Source organism: Ambystoma mexicanum, chromosome 14 (genome assembly GCF_040938575.1).
Source record: "Ambystoma mexicanum isolate Mex_15411 chromosome 14, UKY_AmexF1_1, whole genome shotgun sequence".
Classification (NCBI taxonomy): domain Eukaryota; kingdom Metazoa; phylum Chordata; class Amphibia; order Caudata; family Ambystomatidae; genus Ambystoma; species Ambystoma mexicanum.
In genome coordinates, this window is record NC_090940.1 from 175,621,111 (window position 1) to 175,642,314 (window position 21,204).

The following is a 21,204-nucleotide window of genomic DNA, read 5'->3' on the forward strand; positions in this document are numbered from 1 at the left end:
AGCCTTTGCAAGACATTGTCAATACCTCGGAAACATTACACAGGTCGAATGCTGGTCGGTCCTGTTGGGGTCAAATAACTTAGCAATCCAGATAGCGGCTGTTAATTTCCTCACCAGTCTTAAATTAGATACTTAACAGAAAGGAGCATTTAATTAATTGTTGTATGTGAATTTTTCTTCTATTTCTTCTTTTGTTTTATTCATGTCATAAATAATGTAAATAAGTTTTCTTTTTTTTTGTATTTCTTTATTTATTGTGACATGTTTGATGTATGCTAAATTATGTCAAATGCTGTATTTCTATTTTGTTTTTTTTAAAGGTTGATTAAATTAAACCAAATCAATAAAAAAAAAAAAAAAAAAAATTTTATAATCAGATGTTTGGAGGACTCAATTACTTCCTTCCGACTACAAAACCTACAGAATGCATCCGATTTCTTCAATCTGTCTACGCCCAGCAAGTACCTCTCGTGTGGGCAGAATATTTAATTTTAGCCTCATAAATACATCTCTATACCAGGGTCTGGGAAACTTGATTAGGTAAGCCGGAAGCTGATTAAATCGTTCTCTGCTCTACGCCCATATTTAATGTCAGTCTGTTTGTTATCCTTTGATCTTTGGTGGCTATCCAGTCCTGGATCATTATCACCTTCTGCACCTTATTGGAAGTTTCCAATAGGATGAATCTTGTTAAGCCCAGACTTGATCATCTTTGTTCACAATGATACTTCTAAATAACCAACAACTAGTTCCTATTCCCATTTGCCTTGTTGTACAGTATCTTAAAAGGGCGAGGTCACCTCCAGTTCCACACACTTCTTAAATAATGCCAAAGATTTCAGCTAATGATTGAGTGGACAGATTGCAATCCCTACTCATACCTAATCAGTGCAATTGGCAATGACTTCGTAAAATGGTGCACCAGTTTCCAATAGTATCCCTCCAATACCTCCCAAAAATGTATTGGAAGATTTAGGGCTGTCACCGCCCCATAAGTGAGAATAGGAATAACCTTCTGCTTATAGAAGGTTACTATTGGTACTATCAAGAATTTTCCAAACCTCTTATGCAACATTGCGGGCCGAGTTGTCAATATTTTCCATTTCATTCTGACATTCTCCATCTAATGAGTCTCGGTCACACCAGAGTTGATATTCACACCCAAATACATCATTTGGCTAACACTCTAGAAGCTCTGTTCCCACACACCACCTAAATGGTGGGGCCCTCTTACCCCTCACTGTTGGTAGCACCATTAACTTGGTCTTCTTATCATTTATACATAGATCGTTTACTTCAAAGTAAGTTACCAAATGATTCAATCTCCTCTGAAGCCAAATAGGCCTGCTGGGCCTAGAGATCCAAGCTACTCCTCACTGATGAGCCCCAACAAGGGTGAAACATGTTTGGGGATGCTTGTGGTCTCGTGCAGAAGGGATGTGACCTAGCAGTTCGGGCTGGACTTCCCCTTTTGGGGTGGGGCCAAGCCTGATTTGCATATGGTCTTTCCCCTTCTGTAATGGCTTGGCAGGCGAAGAACGATGGTCTGGAGGGTTGCCCCGAGCAATGCCAGTGGTTAAGATTCAGTCTAAACCTTCCAGCCATCACCTCTTTGTTTTTGCTTTGTCACCCCGAGTGGGACGGGTATGCCCAGACGTGGGTCCCGTGCCTGCTGGGCCTAGAGATCCAAGCTACTCCTCACTGATGAGCCCCAACAAGGGTGAAACATGTTTGGGGATGCTTGTGGTCTCGTGCAGAAGGGATGTGACCTAGCAGTTCGGGCTGGACTTCCCCTTTTGGGGTGGGGCCAAGCCTGATTTGCATATGGTCTTTCCCCTTCTGTAATGGCTTGGCAGGCGAAGAACGATGGTCTGGAGGGTTGCCCCGAGCAATGCCAGTGGTTAAGATTCAGTCTAAACCTTCCAGCCATCACCTCTTTGTTTTTGTCTGGTCCATAAAGACCATGGTCTTCGGCATACATAATCCATGGGACAGATTTACCATGTATTTTAGGTGTAAAGGCGTGTACTCCTACCTGGCTCTCCGCCATGTCCGAAAGATACAGATTGAATAATGAGGGACCCAGGGGGCAGCCTTGTTTCAATCCCTTGAATGCATATCTTTATTCTGACAACACACTCTCGGTAGATAACCTAACCTCGATATCTGTATCCGTTTATAATGCTTTAATCACCTCCATATGGCCAACTGGACATGACCAGGCACTCAATTTGTCCCACAGCTTCCCTCTGCTTATACTATCAAGTGCCTGCTCGAGATCTATAAAAGCTACATAGATCTTCGCTTTAGTTTTAATAGCTATTTCAGTACGGTCAACAGCAGGAGATTAGGGAAGAACCTACACCTTTAACAAAGCCAGTTTGTCTACACATCCAAATAACCGGACTCAGCCACCCACTGATTTAGATGCCGACGGCGAATCGATGCAAAGATTTTTCCCCAGTGTATCCCTTCTTGAATATTGGGACAATTAACGCAGACTACAACGATGGCGGAACTTCTCTTGCTATCAAGATCTGATTAAACAGAAAGAGGCAGAAGTCTGCAATAATTAACACACAATACTTAAAATACAAATGAAAGTCTACCCTAACAGGTTCCCAAACCCTTCTCTGGTAGTCAGTGGGCTTATTACTGTCACCGCAAAGAGGAATCTTTCTGGATGCTTGGTTTATGTTGGTTAAGGTCTATGACCCTTCTCTGGTGGTCAGTGGGTTCATGGTTGCCACTGCGATGGGGAAGCTCTCGTCGGATGCTGGGAACGTCAGTGGGATGAGTTCCCGACGCGTCCATCATCCACCCCCTCCTCTCTCCCTGTACCTTGTAAGGGGTTTCAGCATGCCACTAGGACTTCCTGGGACTGGGGTTCTTCTCTTCGCTGCACCAGTCTTTTCTCTTCGGTTTCCACAGCACTGCGGCAGCTTCGGTCTGATGCTTAGCTCTTTGTTCCTGCTTTGTGTTCAGGTCTGCGTCAGCTAGACATGCAAAGAACTTCCTTGCCTCGCTGGCGTCCTCCGCACTTCGCAGACTCTCGTCTGCCCAAAGCGTTTGAAACTTCTGCTGTTTTCCATGCTGGCTGCCTCTCCGGGCGGGGTTGTAAAAGTACTGGTTCTTGTTGAGAACTTAATCTTCATGCCTCCTCTGGGCCACCTTGTACAAGTACTAGCAAAGTCAATGACCTTCACGTCTCCTGCGCTCTTTTTCGTCCCAATAGTTTTAGCGTTATCCCCTGTATTACAGCAGTACATAGGTTTACTTTCAATAAAACGGTCCTGAACCGTGGGGAAGGCTAGGGAATGTTGGCGAGTGGTAATATTCCATGGGCTGCACCCCCGGTGATCGTCCTTGTTCCCAGAGGGGGAGACCCTCCCCATGAGGTCCTCCTGCAGTAAACCAACTAGTGGGACTATTGTGTAGCGGCCGCACCTCCCTAGCCTTATGGTAAAGGGCTCCCCCTTTGGGAGAAGCGACGACACTCACCAACTAAATCAATGCCCACTACGTGATGGTAGGCACACTAACATTGGGCTAAGAGAAACAAGGGATCCTAGACAACAGTAAAACACATTTACAGAGTCCTAATCAAATTGAATGGCAGTTTTAGTTCAGCAAATAGGGAAGTGAGATCATAACGCATTATATTATGAAATTACTGTAAGTTTCATTAAGGATCTGTTTATGTTACGTAAAGAAATTCATAATTGGAAAAAGCTTGGAAAAATGCATAAAACGCTGCTCAATCTGTTAAACACTGAACAGAATACAAAAGTGAGTATTTCAGGTGTTGTGAGTTGTTTAGAGGATAGAAATGGTCAGTAGTAGAGAATATCTCATGGGCAACGCCCTCGTCTTGGAAGTAGGACAGCGCCAAGCAGCGCGGATTGAAAACCAAGTACTGCGCTTAGAGGCTAGACTCTGGCATGAAGCGAGATATAAGAACCCAATTAAAAAATGTAAACCGGAAAAAAAACTGGTTTACCGATTACTCTACAGAGGTTGTATTTTGGACTTTACAGTGAAACCTGGTAACACGCTTATAGTAATATCGTTGAGTATTGTTTTTCAAAGAAATAAGTTGTGTACTGCTAGGTTTTGAACTACAACTATTTTGCATTACGATATGTAAATTGTATTATTTAAATGTTGCAAAGTAATGAAAGAAGGACAGCAGGGGGACATTTAGTTTCGATTCCCCCCTCAACCCCCCCAACGGTGTTGACAGTTGGCTGTTTCGCCCTGATGAAGACTAGGCATCTGAACTAACAATAAAGAGTCTATTGGTCAAAACAGGAAGATGGCAATAATTGGAAACAAAATAAGGCAACCTCAGTTTTATATGTGAATTTTGATAGTTTAAACGTGTGCGTCAATTAATTATTAGTATAGTGATGTTGTCGCTCAAGTCATTGTAATAGATTTGGGAGAATTTTACATCATGTGGATTACATACCAATCCTCCCGGATTAAATTAATGTTATGGATTATTTCTAGTATAAATTGAATTTCCAATAAAATGGTGGCACTCGCACCTTTTCTTTTTTAAATGTGTTTTTTACATAAAACACAACCATTAATAGGAACAAAATACATGAAGCAATGCAAAAGTCAATATGATTTTGATGGCCGGCCTCCATCAAAAGCCACCATCTAAAGGCCGGAATTACAACTTTCTGGGCCCATCAGGCCCCCAACCTTGAGGCCCACCAAGGTATGTGCTCTGTGGTTCATCTGTACGTGACATTCAAAGACCTATGTTCGGAATTACAACATTTGACTACCACCTGCTTGTTGCAACACGGCCCGCCTGACTCCCACATCCATCGCTTGTGCTACTGATGTAGCCCCCAACGGCTTGCGAGCGGCTTTTCCAGCAGGTGCATCCTTCCACTGTATCTATACTACCTCACCATTCCATGGCTACAGCACTGCACCCTTTCTGCTAACAGACAGGGCTCGTCTCACTTTCTCTCCTGGAAATACAAAACTATGCCCTGTATTCAAGTCGTATCCACGCTTGCTGCTCTGAATTGAACTAGTACATTTATTATCCTGTAATCACCTATTCTGTAACTGTTTGCTATTGCAACCATCCTAATGGCTCATCGCTACTCCCTAGAGTAACCCGTGACTCCTCAGCCTTACTCACTGTTTGACTGTTTTTGCCTATTATGCCTGTTGCCTATTTGCGCATATGAAGTAGCCCCCCCGCACCTTGAGGTGAGGCTGTGCCAGACTGTACTGTCACCGATCTTTGCTTGCTAATAGGCTTCACCTGCAACCTACCTACTTTGACTCTAGTTGCATTTTGCTTCTAATGCACTTTGTTTGAAACAGTCATACTCAGTCCTACACTGTGGACAGTTCTACTGCACTTGTACTGTAACTAGTGCATAAATGCCTCTGCTATAAATGTAAAAAAAATAAAAAGAATCCTAGCATAAATGACAATAGTTTCTTCTAACAAGCTGTAAATACATCTCTGCCTTCACCGGACTTGCCTCTCCCTCTTCCCTGGGGACCCGACTTCCATTGCGAGGCTGCGCTCGCTCACTGGGGACTGCTGCCGTTTTTTGGACCCTGCCATGGTCCACTTGGAGCTCGATGTCTGCACGACATAGAATCCATGTGAATTGCAGTGTGCACACTCCTTGTTCTTACCAACATTTTTCACTCTGCATGGTGAGTGCGCGCCGTGTATTCTGTTATGGGTGTTCCGCGTCCTCGCGGGTGTCCATGAGCACCCTCGCGCCACAGACTGCACTCAGACACATCCGCTCGGTTTGGGCTCCCCGGTCGCTCTGCGCAGCCAGGAACACCCCCTTTATTTGCAGTGCACGCGGCGGAGTGCAACGTCACTCTGCCGCGTGCGTGAAGCCCTTAAAGGGGCAGCATCACACTCCTTTTTAATAACAAACAGAACAAATGAACAAAGGATTTCTAGCTACACACAATTAAATTCACTGCAAAAGTACCCCAGAAACCCCTTTAACAACCACCACCCTGGTTCCCCGGATATTCAGAACTCACACTCACAGTCTCTATTCCAGCACATAATCAGAGAGACTGGCAGGTTTCCCTAGCCCAATCCTCTGGGGGTACCACCTGCCAGGGTCTTGGATCGGAGTCCCTTCACCAGCCAGCTCACGGGCTGGGGATCCTGGCAGGCACATGGGGCCACCGCCCTCGTATGGTACCTCCACCACTTGCCTACTGAGCTCTGCTATCGTCCTAGGTTCTCCCAGCCGTTTGAAGAAGCTGACATTCCTGGTCACTGACAGTCCCATCAGAGGCAGTCACCATTGACCCCTTCACCACCACCATGTCCAGGGGTTTTGGCTCATAGGTTAGGGACAGTTTCCCCTTGAGGGTGTCTGTTCCTCACCGGCACCTCATCCCCGAGCGCCAGCCTCTGGGGCCTCAGTCCTCTCTGGATGTTTTACTGCGCTGCCCGTTCACGGCGTTACCGCTCGACTTGATCATTGTCAATCACTGCAGGCTCCGGCTCCCCAATTTCTGGCAGCAGATCTCGTGGGCACTGTTGGAATATGGCTTCAGCTGGGGCCATGCCCGTGGATGTATGTGGGGTGGTTCTGTACCCCCGCAGGAATTTGTACAGCGCCCTCTCCAGGCACTTGCCCTTTCCTTGGGCGATGCAAAACACCAATAGTCTGCATCATCCTTTCCGCCTCACCATTAGCCCTAGGCCACAGCGGGGTTACCTTGCTTTGGTGCACGCCATACTCCATCAGCCCGGCGAAACTTTCGCCCTGCAAGGTTGGGCAGTTATCTGAGCATAGCAGCCTGGGCAGTCCGTGAGTGGCAAAAATCTTCTCAATCGCCGCCACCACCACCTCGTCAAAGGCCACGGATTCGATGGATTCCACTTCCGGATAGCGGGACCACTCGGCCACCACCACCAGGAAGTGTGTGCCCCTGGATGTGGAACCAAAATCGGCATGGACCACTACCCACGGTTTTGTTCCTCGCGGCATGGTCTCAATCTCAGGCTCCCTCAGGCACCATACGCAGGACGCCACAAATTCCTCTAGCCTCCTTTCCAGTTCCTGGAACCAGACTTTCTGGCGCAGGCGCGCTTTGTTCTTAGCCGCGCCTTGGTGTCTTTGATGGGCCAGCACAATTATTTGTTGTGTCCTGCTCTGTGGAATGTAAGAAAAATTGGGCGGAACCCTCTTTTTTGGTAAGCGGGCCTGACTCTAGAGGGTTAGGAGGTATACATGAACAAGGAGAGATAGAGTCAAAGGCTACCCTAAACATTAAGCGTGACTTGAGGTCACCACACATTTTGCAGCAGGGCCAGGTATCTGCTGGCTCTTAAAAAAAGAAATGTCACAGTGAAAATGCAGAAGTAAACAACGGTTTATTTAAACTAACAGGAAGACATATATACATTAGAGGGTGGCATAGCACCCGGAATATGCATGATTGAGACTTTAGTGGTCTGCATATTTGGTGGGTTAGATTCTTGGTGGGTTAGATCGTCCAGCGGTTTGAATGCATAGTGGTCAGCACCCCCACACCTGCCACAGGTCTTCCCCCCCAACGCTGGGCACTCCGCAGGGTGAGGCAGGTCATACCCACACTTGGAGCATGAGTTGACCGGGGCCGACGCCCTCTCCAGTGGATTCACCCCCAGGTGTCTGGCTCCTCTGCCGCAGCCTACCGCACAGATGTCTTCCGATTTGCTGGGGCGCACCCCAGCCTCCATGCGGGACGCACATAGTTTGGATACCTCCTGGCACCGCTCTAGTTCCAGGATACAGGGAAGGGTGATGCCCAGCTCCCCCAGGACTTGTCTGCGCAATTTACCAGATGCGCACCCCTGGATTAGTTGGTTTGTACTCAGTCTCTGGGTCAACCCATGCGCAGGGCACTGCCAGCCTCCTCAATCGCCCATAGAAAGTGTCTAATGTTTCATCATCTTTGTGGCAGGCTGCCCCCATGAGGAATCTCTCGTAGTCGGCGTTTGCAAGGGGGGAGAAAATAGTCACGGAGAGCGTTTTTTGCAGCCGCATATGAGACATTGCGGGGTTGAAGAGACAAAAAGACGTTGTGCACCGCTCGTCCTGGGCAGTACAGCAAGGTGGCCAACTTGCTGTCATCATTCGTCTCCATCGTGGCCCTGAAAGACATTTCAAGTCTGTCCATCCACAACTTCCACCATGGCCCCAAGCCCGAAGGTGCACCTGAGATATCAAACTCAGGCATTGGTGGGAGAGCACCTTTAGGTATTATCCCAGGTGGTTGTTGTGCAGCCATTGCAGGGGGTTGTGCTGGAGGTTGGCCTGGTAACAGAGAATTGCGCCTGGGGATCACCTTGTGCAGGAGGTTGCTGGGGCGCTGCTTGATCGCCACCATCCATGGCACTGAGCGCACAAGCACCCTTGTAGGAACACACAAAGGCTGCAACTCATACCATCTTCCTTGCAGGTTAGCAGTGTATCACCATCCCCATGATCAGCCGATTCAGTGACAATGTCCAGTCCACACCAGGAGGAATAACCACCATGAGCACAGTACGTTGTGAGCACACCCTTGTGGGTTAGAGTTCCAAAAATGGAGCCACGTGGGCCCAAGGTTTACACCACCAGCTTAGCAGGCATCCCCTGGATCCACCTTACACTCGGTGAAAACACAACAAAAATTATCAAAATCCTCATCAAAACCACATCAAATGGTAAAAGCAGCCTTCTGTTGCTACGCGTTCCAAAAATTGGCCCAGGACAGCCCAGCAACACTTTAAAAAGGAAGCCGCGACCTTCCTAGGCCTGGTTTACAAAAAGACCGCCAACTGCGTTGTTTGCATCTTCCCCTTTGGCATTATCAGGCGGTGAAATTGTCAGAATATACTTTTTTAAAAATCACTGCGGATATCACCGCCTGGCCCGGGAAGCAATCCTGCTTCGTCGCCACTGTTATGGGTGTTCCGCGTCCTGGCGGGTGTCCGGGAGCCCGCTCCCGCCACAGACTGCACTACATCCGTTCGGGCTCCCCGGGAGCTCTGCGTGGCCGGGAACGCCCCCTTTATTTGTAGTGCACGCGGCGGAGTGCAACGTCACTCCGCCGTGTGCGTGCAGCCCTTAAAGGGGCAGCACCACATATTCCATGACTTTCATTGTTGTACTTAGCATGGCCATACCAGGGCTGTGTGCTACCTACCACCTTCCAAGATGGCGCCAAGTTTTTTCCTCCACTTTGTTCTTACCTGCCACAGCTCTGCTGTAGTGCGATTGGCCTTTGGGCTGTTGATTAAGGGCCAATCGTACGCCGGCCCCCTCACCAAGGCCCACCTTCTAAGGCCCCCCGTTTGTTCCCTCTTCGTTTCCGGATCGTGAGGCTACCCTCTAACCCTTCTCCCTTGCTGTTTGTTAGTCCCCCCCCCCCACCCCTCCTGCATCTTCCATCATGTTTGCCAGTCCTCCGACCCCTCCCTTAGTCTCCCGTGATGTTTGCCAGTCCCCCTGCCCATCCTGCGTCTCCTGTGATGTTGCCAGTCCCCCCACCCTCACGTGTCTACCTTGATGTTTGCAAACCCCCCCCCTCCCCACCCCACCCTTCCCACGTCTCTAGTTTTTCACTCCTCATCACTGCTGCATTGTTGTCAGTGTCTCCTCGGCTTCGCCTCACAGAGCTGTTGCAATACGGAACAAGTTACTTACCTGTAACTGTTCTCCAGCATGGCTCTTGCATGGATTCGCATGCTCATGAATATTCCCCGTCGTCAGGCTGGGAATCCTCGGTAAAAGAAAAAAATAATCAGTTTCAGTTTTGTTTCTGAACTGTCTTTCTACTAATAACCAATCACTGGTCTCTGGGTCATACTGCCCCCAGCCAATGACTGCCCTTTACTTAAGCTCCTCCTCTGGCAGCCATCTTCAGATTTGGTAGCACGTAAAATGGCAGTATGACCAAGAGAAGAGCCGCAGAGGGGGTTGGAGGGAGGGTCCGCATGTGAATCCATGCCAGACCCATGCTGGAGACCAACAGTTACAGGTAAGTAACTTGTTCCTTCTCCAGCATGGGTTGGGCATGGATTCACATGCTCATGAATACAATACATAGCAGTACGCACATGCACAACCACGGGAGGTGGCAAGGCTCAACATTAAGCATTTCAACAAATCAACATTAAGCATCTCTTACATCCTCACCAGGCTCACCTTCAAGCGAACAGGTTGCACAGCACTGCCTGGCCGACTCTGGACTCCTCCCTGGAATCCTGGTTGACGCAGTAGAATCTTGTGATGGTGTGCGTCGACCTCCACGTAGCAGCCCTGCAGATGTCCAGCAGAGGCACACCAGACAGGAACGCCGTAGTAGCGGCGATCGCTCTGGTTGAATGGGCTCTCGGACGGCCGGGCAACGGTCGGTTTGCCAACCGGTGACAGTGCATGATGGAGCCGGAGAGCCATCTGGAAATGGAAGCCTTGGAGAGGGCCTTCCCTTGGTTCACAGTGGCAAAATTCACAAACAGCTGTGATGTCTTCCGAAAACTCTTTGTGCGGTCCACGTAGAACTTAAGCGCTCTAGCTACATCCAGTGACTGCAAAGTCCTCTCAGCCGGCGACGGCACCTTGGGCATGAAGGAGGGGTGCGTCCTCAGCACTACCCTCGTCTCGTGGAATGTCCTGTATGGAGGTTTACAGGAGAGGGCCTGGATCTCTCCCACTCGTCATGCGGAGGTGATGGCCACAAGAAATGCTGTCTTCCACGATAGGAACTTCAGCGGCGCCAAATGCAAAGGCTCGAATGGTGGGCCCATGAGCCTGGTCAGCACCACATTGAGCTCCCACGCCGGGGTCGGAACCTTCACCGGCGGGAACGAGCAGAACAGTCCTTTCATGAACTCCTTCACCAGGCGGTGCAACCACAGAGACGACCGCCCCGGTGTTCTGGTGTAGTGGGAGAATTTTGATGGAAGCATGTGCCAGCCCCCGCCTTGGCCAGCGACAGCACTTGAGGGGCCGTAATCCGTAGAGCGCTGATCTTCTGTGCACGGCACCAGACAGAGAACCTCTTCCATTTATGTCCATAGCACTTAAGAGTCGAGGAAGCCCTGGCCTTGGGCAAGTACCTCCTTGCAGTCAGCCAGGATAGCGTAGCCTCCGAACTCTAGTGCTGCAGGAGTCAGGCCTGCAGGTTCAGCGACCCTGGGTCATGGTGCAGGATCGCGTCTCCTTCCCTGGCGAGAAGATCTGCGTCCGTCGGATGCTTGACTGGAGGGGATGCTGACATATCCAGAAGGTCCAGGTATCATATCTGCCTCGGCCACGCCAGTGCGACGAGGATCATCCTGCACTGGGACCATCTGAGTTGACTGATGAGTCGCAGAAGCAACGACGGGAACGCATAGAGGAACAGGACGTCCCAGCGGAAGGAGAATGCATCGCCCATGCTCCCCGGTTGGGGAAGCCTTCTGGCGAACCTCCGGCACTTGGTGTTCATCGCGAACAGATCTATCTGGGGATTGCGCCATTGTTGGAATAGGAGATCCCCTTGATCCGGTCGGAGCTCCCACTTGTGGCATGAGCGCAACACCCTGCTGAGTCAGTCGGCAACAGTGTTCTTTACTCCTGCCAGGTGGAAGGGTACCAGGAACATCCCCTGGGCGACAGCCCAACACCACAGGTCCTGCACTTCCTTGGATAGAGATGGGGATCTGGTGCCCCACTGCTTCCGGATGTAGAACATTGTGGTGGTGTTGTTGGTGAAGACCTGTACCACTTTGCCCTTGAGGGATGGGAGGAAGGACCCGAAGGCCCAGAACACGGCCCGGAGCTCCAGGAGGTGGTGATGTGTAGAGACCTCTCCTCTGGGAGCCAACGGCCTCTTGCCTGGAGATCTCCGGTGTGCGTGCCGCATCCCTCCAGGAAGGCGTCGGTCGTCAGTTTCCTGATGTGCTGGCGTCTGGAAGTCCATGCCCGCCGCGAGATGCACATGGGTGGCACACCACCGGATCGCCTGCTGGAAAGTCTTTTGAGGGCGATCTTGTCTTCAAAGCTTCCCGTCACTTAACGGCCGTCGAGGAACTCCTGCAGCGGCCGCATCCGCAACCTGCACAGTCTCACGAGGTAGATGCAGGACGACATCATGCCGAGCAGGGACTTGATGGACCAAACCCTGGCGACCTCTGTGGTGAACAGCCATTGTACCTTGCCTAGAATGGCCTTTATCCTCTCTTCCGACGGTGACCCCAGCCGTGCCACCGTGTTGAGTCTAGCTCCCAGGAATAGGGCGTCCTGCGATGGCACCAAGCAGGACTTCGCAAAGTTCATCGAGAACCCCAGTTCCGTGAGCAGGCGGACCATCCTCGCTGTGTGGTCGACATAGTTCTCTTGATTTCACTCCGATGAGCCAATCGTCCAGGTAGGGGTAGACATGGATCCCCTGCAGGTGAAGCGCACCGCCACCGGTGCCAGGCACTTGGTGAAGACCCTTGGCGCTGACTTCAAACCGAAGGGCAGTGCCTTGACTGATAGTGCCGCCCTTGGACCACAAAGCGCCGAAACTTTCAAAGTCTGTTGTGTATGGGGCTGTGGAAGTAGGCATCCTCCAAGTCCAGCGACAACAGGAAGTCGCCTTCCTCCAGTTGTCCCAGCATGTATTGGAGGGTGACCATCCGGAACTTCTGGGATTTTATGAATTTGTTGAGGGGGCGGAGGTCTAGAATGGGCCGCCAGTCTTCTTTGGGACGGAGGAAGTACCGCGAGTATACAGAGCCCCGAAGCCTCTTTGGGACGAGTTCTATCGCGCCCTTCTTCAGCAATGTTCGTACCCCCAGAAGCAGCTCTGGAATGTGGTTTTCCTTCCTGGCCACTGGTGGAAATGGGGACACTTCTTTTGGAACTCCAGAGTGTGCCCATGGGCCAGGGCATCCAGCACCCAACGTTCGGTGGAGATGGACATCCACGTGCCGAAGTTTGCCAGCCGGCCTCCCACCGGGGTGCTCGGGTGGGAGCCCGACGTCACGGCCGGTTCAGTCTGCCTCGCCGAGGCCTTGCCACCTTGGGCCCCTTGGTGATGACGGTGTCCACTGGCCTTGTTGCAGCCTCTGTAGACTTCCTGCGAAGAGCGGCCGCCTGGCGGTATGAGGACCTGCCACCAAATCCTTTGGAGGCACCTTGAGACTTGCCTCCGGAGGTCCGAAAGGATGGTCGTCGCTGATGGAGAGAGCCCAAGGCCCGGGCTGTCTCGGTGTCCGCCTTGATGGCCTGCAGTGACTCGTCCACTGCCTTGCCGAACAGGTTGTTCCTGTCGAAGGGCATGTCCATTACCCTGGTCTGCACATTCGGACGGAAGTCGATGGCCCTGAGCCAACCATGCCAGCGAAGGCAACCGCTATTGCCCATCTGTCGAAAACCGGTGTCTGCGATGTCCGTGGCCACCGTGATGGCGTGGCCCGCCGCCACCTCGCCTTGCTGCCGGATTTCAAGGGCTTCTGCCCTCTTGTCGTCTGGGAGGAAGTCCAGGAGGGGAGCGATCTTAAACCACAGCTCACTGTCTATAAATGGGACCAATCCAAAAAGCACAGCCTGCGTTATAGAGAAAAGTCAGGTAGTCCAAGTTCTACCCCCACAGATATGGTGAGATGGATGAAGGTGCAATCAGCCCCAGGGTACGCCAGGAGACACTTTGCGAACTAGAAGCCCTGTGAAGAAAATAAGCAAATCGGGATTTCAGCTAATGAAGTATTGAGAACTGTGGTAGGTGGAGAGGGGCGAGTCTACAGAAGCAAATGACTACAAACCCAGAGAACCCTCCCCCAAGGGTAAGATGGCAAAGAACCCACCAGCCTAGAAGCCAGAGACAACAACTCGTGGCACAAGTTTGAGAACTTGGCTCAGGAATGGCAAAACAGCCCGTAAGTAAGAATCCTCTATAGCAGGAGGAGTTACAGGATCCGGCCTCCCAGAGACTTGAAGCCCAGACCAATGACAATCCAATTCCATTCAGCCTTCCTAAAAGGATGAACCAGTCAGCCAGGGGCGAAAGCAAGAACTGAGAAGGCACCAGAAAGACAGAGCAACCCAATTAAGTGGAATCTGACTGCTCGTGGGGCAAAATGAAGCAGTCAGCCAGCAGAATATATTCCCATAACAAGGGCAACAGTGGAGGCAACCCAAGGCGGCCCAAACGAAGAGCAGAGGTGGGTAGTGGTGCCCCACCACCGTTCTGGACAAGATAGGCTCCCTACCTTAAGGTGCTACAATCAAGAGGGCACAATAGGAATAAGGTGGAAAAACCCACAGTCCCAGGAGACGGCATCCAGTGAGGAAGACCAGGAGAGGCTGAAGGGCAGCCCAGGAGGGACACAGCAGCCTAAAAAAACAACTGGAGCTAAGGTTACAGGACACAACGCCCTACCATCCTTCACCCAGAGGTTCAGCAGCAGAGCTTTGGGGTGAAAATCATCCAGCAATTTTTATTCGCATTTGTAGAGCGTGCAACAGCCCGGGGGCATCGTGGCGCTTGTTACAGAAAACACTTCTTAGTTACAGGGGTAGAAAAAACATTGCATTATAGAGAACAATATAGGCAGGAATAAAAAGCAGTGCATGCAAAAGGTTAGTTGAGAAGAGAAGTTTCAAGTTTTTTCAGAAGGCCAGGAGGGAGTTTTCTGCTCCGATGTCTGTGGGGAGCGCGTTCCATAGCTTGGAAGCTATGTAGGGGAAGCTTATACCACCTGCTTTGGCCCTGTTGAGATGAGCAGTGAACAGTTGGTTGGTGTAGTACTAAGTACACCATCAAGAAATCCTGCAGAATTGAGGAAGGGTCAGGGTTTCCCCAGGATATACCCATTTACCCATGGGGTAAATTCCACGATATCCAACATAAAACAGCCTGACTGACGCAGTTCACTGATCAGTAGTACACACCCTTCCCTTTGAAGGACAAACAATGACCAGGCTGATATGAGCTGGATGGGAGAGGACTAGATGGAACCTGGACCTTCCATTCTCTGATGTTTGAGCGCTCTTAAAATACTAGGGCTCCAGTAAGCAGCCGAAGGTTTCAGGAATAATATTCCGAATAATAAGCATGGGTCGTAACTTCAGGTGCTTATGCAACATAAAACATTATGCAGACATTTCTACTTACTAGGCGTTGTGGCTTTCAGTCCAGAATCTCCAGCCCTTGAAAGACGCCTTGCATAAGGTGGAACTTTTGCATTAGGGGTTGCTACATCAACAGAGTTACCTAATTAAAAGAACAAACACTTAGTATAAGATGTGCCAATCTCATTTTGACCTTAAAAACAAATCGGTTTAGTCTGAACATAAATACATTTGCAGTAAAAAACAACAAAAAAAAAAATCTAATCTACAGGAAATCTCAATTCCACCAGTTTTGAAATTCAAAGGGACGAACTCATCCTTCCATCTTTCTTCTTTGACATTAAAATATCCCAAACCTTACAATATTGTTACGCTTGAAAACAGCACCTAGACGCACAAGGGTTAAGCACACTATACAAATGTATTAAAAAAACAGTCTTTGCAGCTTCCATCTCTATAAATAAGTCAGTTAAGGTTACTCACTGTAGTGACTTCAGTACTAGTCCACACTCCTCTTTGCTCCATACTTAACAGACATTGTGGTTTGGGACCTGGACTGGCACATGTTCGAGATTTAGAAAGTGCCTTTGGTGAGGTGTTCTCCGGTGGAGGCCATTTTGCAAACGTGCAGGATACCTGCATCTTGATTGCCCGCATGCACGCTTCACGAAGCGTGGGCGATTGCCACTGGCAACATCAGAAATGAGGTGAAGTCGTATTTTCGCGCCACAGCGAGAAAAATCATAGGCATTCGGCACCACTGTAAAACCTTTTGTCACAACCTCTTTTCTGCCTTGTGGAGGAAACGCTGTTTGAGCAGAGCCCGCTATTCCCTCCCGTGCTGCCTCTCCTCAGTTTCCCAGTCTGCCCTGCTTTACCAGTCTCGCCGAGATTTCCCTCGTGTCCTTTTCCCTTTACTGCTCGGTTTCCTGTCTTACCGCGTCCCCACCGTCTCTCGACCTCCTGACTCTGCTGTTCCATCTCAGAGGTACCGGCTTATCCCGCCACCCACGTGCAGTGCTTGCACAATCCCAGTACCACGGAAATCGTGGGTGGTTTTCTTTTCAACATTGTGCTGGGAGAACAGCTTGCACAACAGTACGCCGTCAATCATATCTCAGTCCGGTGTAAAGAGGGCTCTCCTAAGCTACCTGTTCCTCTGACCAGACCAGTAGTACTGGCAGTACCCAAAAATCATTGTGCGGACCACGGAATGCCCCCAGGTATGCACTTCAGGTACTGAAGCTCAGGGCAGTACCCAGTTTTGACAGCATCTCATGTGGCTTAATAGTGCGCAACCAACTGAGACTATTTTTACAAAGTTTGCGGGTGAAGTGGGTCCTTTATAAACCCAGGACCATATTTACTTTGCGTTAGGTACAGGATTGATGACTATTTAGGTTTGGCTAACTGATTTAACAATTTTCTCTCACCTGCAATAATAGACAAAGCATGTAGTGTGCAATGGTGGGAACACTTAGTTATTTACTTTTCTTTATTGTAAAAATATTTTAGTTTCTTACAAACTTCAATTTTACATTTGTCCTGTCACGCACACATTTTCTTAACCAGAACTCATCCGTACATCTATATATTGCTCCAATAATAGAACAAACATCAAAAAGAATAAATAAAAAAAAAAAGGTAGCAAACATAGACCGCAGACTGTAGCGACTAATTATGCATTACTTGCACTATGAGTCCCCAACATCGAAGCATCCAAGCATTTCTGTTGTGCTATTATATGGTCAAAGATATCAATTACAGCACGTTAACATACTATTCCTGCCCAATAGCAGACACTGCCACCATTCGTCCCTATTGCCATTTTGTGGAGCAAATTTGACCAGGAAGTGGGATCTTGGGATTGCAGGGTCTTCACATTCGGCGCCCAAGTTTTTGAGCGACTCCATCTCCCTTTTACAGTAGCAGCACTGAGTATTTCCTGTTTCTGATAAGTGTTTTAAAACCAACAATTCTTTTGTTACATATAAATTTAATCTTAGTTGCAGAAATTGATCCCTGTGGTATCTGGACAGAAATGTTACTAGATACTTCGGGAGACTGTTCAGTGCTCTTGCTTCGCCTTCGAGGTTTAAGGATGTCACATATTCGCACATTTTTATTTTGTGTAGCTATCCAATCACTGGTTAAACGTTTTTTCTTGGCTGCACACTGGTTTTTTAGAAGGGTTCCTGTTTCAAAATTTACAGCAGCTAATTGATCTTGTATTTTTGTGGACCAGCTTTGGAGTAGCCCTTTGTCAGGTTTATCCCATTGGGGAGCCAAAAGGTGATATGGTAATGCTGCGTGCACTAGATTAATTTTTCTCCACATTGTCGCCATCACCTTTTGGCGATAAAACATAATTATGGGTTTCACATTGAATTTCCCATAGTTCGCATGTATTTTCATTCCTTGTAAGGCTTGATTTTTCATTCTGGATTTGAGGTCTTGGGTCCATGGCCATTCTTGCACTGATTTATTAAACAGGATACCCAAGTATCGGATTGATTCGACCTTTTTCATTTGAGCGCCCTTCTACGTGCCACTTGAACGGTTTACCTTTTTTGCCCAACTTTGTGCCAAAGGCCATGATTTTTGATTTGCCCACGTTTAAGTTGTTATTCTGAAGATAAACCGCCAAATCCTTTAATAACCTCTGAAGGCCGATTTGGGTTGTGTCCATCAGCACAAGATCATCGGCGTATATGGCCCATATAATTTGATGGTTATTTAGTCTTGGTGGAAATGAGAGGGTATTCTTCAGGGCCATTCGCAGATCAGCGATGTTGAGTTTAAATAATAATGCTGTAAGTGGGCAGCCTTGCTTGACCCCCCCTACACTGTTAATGGCAGAGAGGTCTCCCTCAGCATAAGTCTCTCTCTCTCTTATGAAGGTATGTGAATGAAGTGCCTTTATTGCCTGTAGCAGATCTTGTGGACAATTCCAATGTTTTAATTTTTCCCATAATATGTCTCGATTAACATTGTCAAATGCTGGACGTAGATCGATGAAGGACAGGATAGCTGCAAGGTTCAGCAAATTGAGTACCGCCAGGTTAAGTTCGACCCCAACACCTTTGGTGAATCCCATCTGCCTGGGGTCCACCAATCCTGCCTCCTCTACCCATTTTGGCAAACAGCTTTCCAAATGACGTCAAGCAAGGCAATCGGACGGTAGTTGTTTGGGTCACATCGGTCTCCCTTTTTGTATATAGGGACCACTACCGCCAATTGCCAAGATGTCAGGATAATCAATGACGCATTTATCAGTTTGAACAGGATTTGAATGAATATTGCCCACTCTTTATTCTTTGAGAATTATATTGCTTAACCCATCAGGTCCAGCAGCACCTGAATTCTTCAATTTACTTATTGCTTCCAAAATTTCAGGTCGACTTGTTTCTACTCACCAGGGTATTGTCACTTTACAGTTTGTGGCACCTTCTCTCGAGGAGGGAGCTTTGAAGACAGCTGAATAATGTCCTTCCCATTCATCTGCACTAATGCCATTTGTCAAATGCGCATGTTGTGATAGTGCGCCTTCGTTAAGGCTGGTCCATGTGCCTCTGGAGTATTTTGCAAAAATGTATTTCAACATGATCTCACCTCTCTCTTGATCCCGAAGCATGTTGAATGCAATTAACCAGTTCCGGTAGCTTTGTCAGCGATTTTGAATTGCATTCCTTAAATTCTGGTCTTTGTTTGATTTTAGCAATTTGATATCCTTCCTCAGTTTTTTTTCCTGCTATTTGCTTGCTAAAACGATATTTTTCAAGTTGATGCTCGGCGCTGAAACCTCTTTTTGTTGTTTGAAACTAATAAAAAAAGTGACCCGTAGTTAACTGTTCCACCCACTTCGTCATTGAACACTGCTAAATTGTTGCATAGTACTTCTGTATCTCTTCTATTAAACCACAAACTACTTAGTTCTTTTATTCGCACATTGCACTTGTTGCTGCTTAACGGTTGACACATTTCAGTTGACCAAGTTAGTTTAAGGGCATCGTGATCACCGTTTGACATCCTTATTACTTCAAATGATTTTATTATTGAAGTCAAATTTTTTCGAGGCCCAAAAGTAAGTAGTCAATTGTGTTGCGACTACCTCTCTGTGCCACGTCGGGCGGGCATGTCGCCCGAGGTAGTCCCGTTCAGCATATCACAGTTTCTAGAGGCCATTTCTTCTTCCCAGCAACGCCGTTGCTTCGAATGTTTACTAGGAGAATTAGAATGGGTTTTCCTCATACTGTTTTGATCAAACCTACAAAAGGTTCAAATCACCAGAGATAATTGTCGTTAAATCTGCATATGTTCGAATACATTCATCTATTTGCGATGAACTGAGGAAACAAATTTCTTTGTCGAGATCATTGCCGGGTTCCAGTAGATGTTGATAATAGAGAGGTACTCTGATTTACTGCACCTCCCTCTCACTGATCTAATGACTGTGCATTGAACAAACAAATTAGAGGATTTTAAGATTTTCCAATTTGAATTATGCTTAAAGTCAATGGACCGGAAAAAGGTCTCCCGAATCGACCCTTTCCTGCAGCATTTAGTAGGGTTGTGTAGTTGTCACAAACCGGTGGATCACGTAACCTTGACTACTGGAGACAAATTATTGGACTACATCTTTCATCTAATCCACCTTCACAGAACAAATGTCAAATGTATTCCAAGAGATTATTGCACAATCCTTGGTTACAACTTCTTGTAGATGCTATTGCCTATCCGGCCAATTTCTCTTCATCAGCAAGGTTGTGTTTTTCATCTCGGGTTCATGCTCGTTCGGAACTTGTCGATGTTTACTACTGTCTTTTTTTTGCAAAAAGGATCTTCTGTGCTCATGTTCGGTAATCCATCTGTCTGAGGAGATTTTTTATACTCTTACTTTGCCCTTCATCAATTAAATTTTCGTCACCATATTTGGTCAATTCGTATCCAAAGGAAAGAAGGGCAGTGCAGGCTGATCGTAGAGTGCTTTCGATCACAGAGGAGTGAAGATGCAGAATCACCCAGTCCGCTCGTAGTTCAGTAATTTGTATCGATTCAGGTTTACTTTGTTCCTTGGCCCAGCAACATTTTCAACTTGCAATTTCCACTTAGATCTTATTGGTTTGTTTCTCAATGAGGGGGCCACATATTTTTTTCCCTTTATGCATGCGCCTGAGCTGCAGTTTAGGGTTTAACTTCAGTGCACTCGCCTCTACTAGGTTATCTTTTATATGGTGTACTTTTCGCAGAGTGCCATAGAAATTGAACCATGAGGCCTATGTACACGCGACGCATCCTGACTCATGCAATTTTGGCGGGGGCATGTTTGGCTCCTCTTGTATATTGAAATCACTGCCTTCATGCGAGGAGTGAACTACTATGGTTTCCACCGTTTCATCTTCTATGGAGTATGTGGAAAGATTTGCCAGGTCTTCTGAAGTAAACAAGTGCGACTCACTGGATTCACCCTCATCCAATGGCTGCCTTTTTTTTGGCATGACCAGTGCTCTGCAGCATTTCGGTTTGTTGAGGGATGATAGTTGTTGGTTTGGATATTGATTTAGGTTTCACCAGAAAAACCGTTGCTGAAATACAGCAGTCGGTGGAAGCGTGGTGAGGTTCCGAATGAAAGCTTTTGAGCCATTTGATTTACCTTTCTTATTCACTAAGGTTGTATGTCTGTATTTTCCTTGCAATAGTCAATCTACCTTTGCATTTTTGGCCAATTTCCCTCGGTAGCTCAGAGTTTGTACTTTTTGCGAAAATATCAAACGTCGTTTGCTTAATCAGGTCAAGAGAGGGGGAAGGCATTGCTGCTCTCCTTCACTTCTTGGGCTCAACTCCAATCCATGTTTGTCTTTACTACGTTTTTCCTTCAGCCGGTTTGTTGTTGACTTTTCTGTCGTAGATAAAGGTTGCAAACCCACCTCTTACGCTGATCTTTGATTATCATTCTTACAAAGTTGGTCTAAGTAGGTGGACCTTCTTCGGTGGCCCTTTATTACTGGAAACATCAGCTTAAGATCTTTCCACTGATTTTCCTTTGGGACCTTTATTTGTCCCATTTTTCAGATTAGTCTAAGAGGTCTTCTCTTTTCCGATGCCAGTT

At 47.9% G+C, this 21,204-nt stretch overlaps 1 protein-coding gene across 2 annotated transcripts in view; it reads right to left on the minus strand.

Moving 5' to 3' along the window:
• Positions 1 to 21,204, minus strand: part of NUSAP1 (nucleolar and spindle associated protein 1) — a 449,447-nt gene that overhangs the window by 252,613 nt on the left and 175,630 nt on the right. For both annotated transcript variants that reach the window (XM_069638852.1, XM_069638853.1), the window contains one exon: positions 15,139 to 15,237. In XM_069638852.1, coding sequence (XP_069494953.1) covers positions 15,139 to 15,237 — 99 coding nt within the window. The remainder of the gene's footprint in view (positions 1 to 15,138; positions 15,238 to 21,204) is intronic.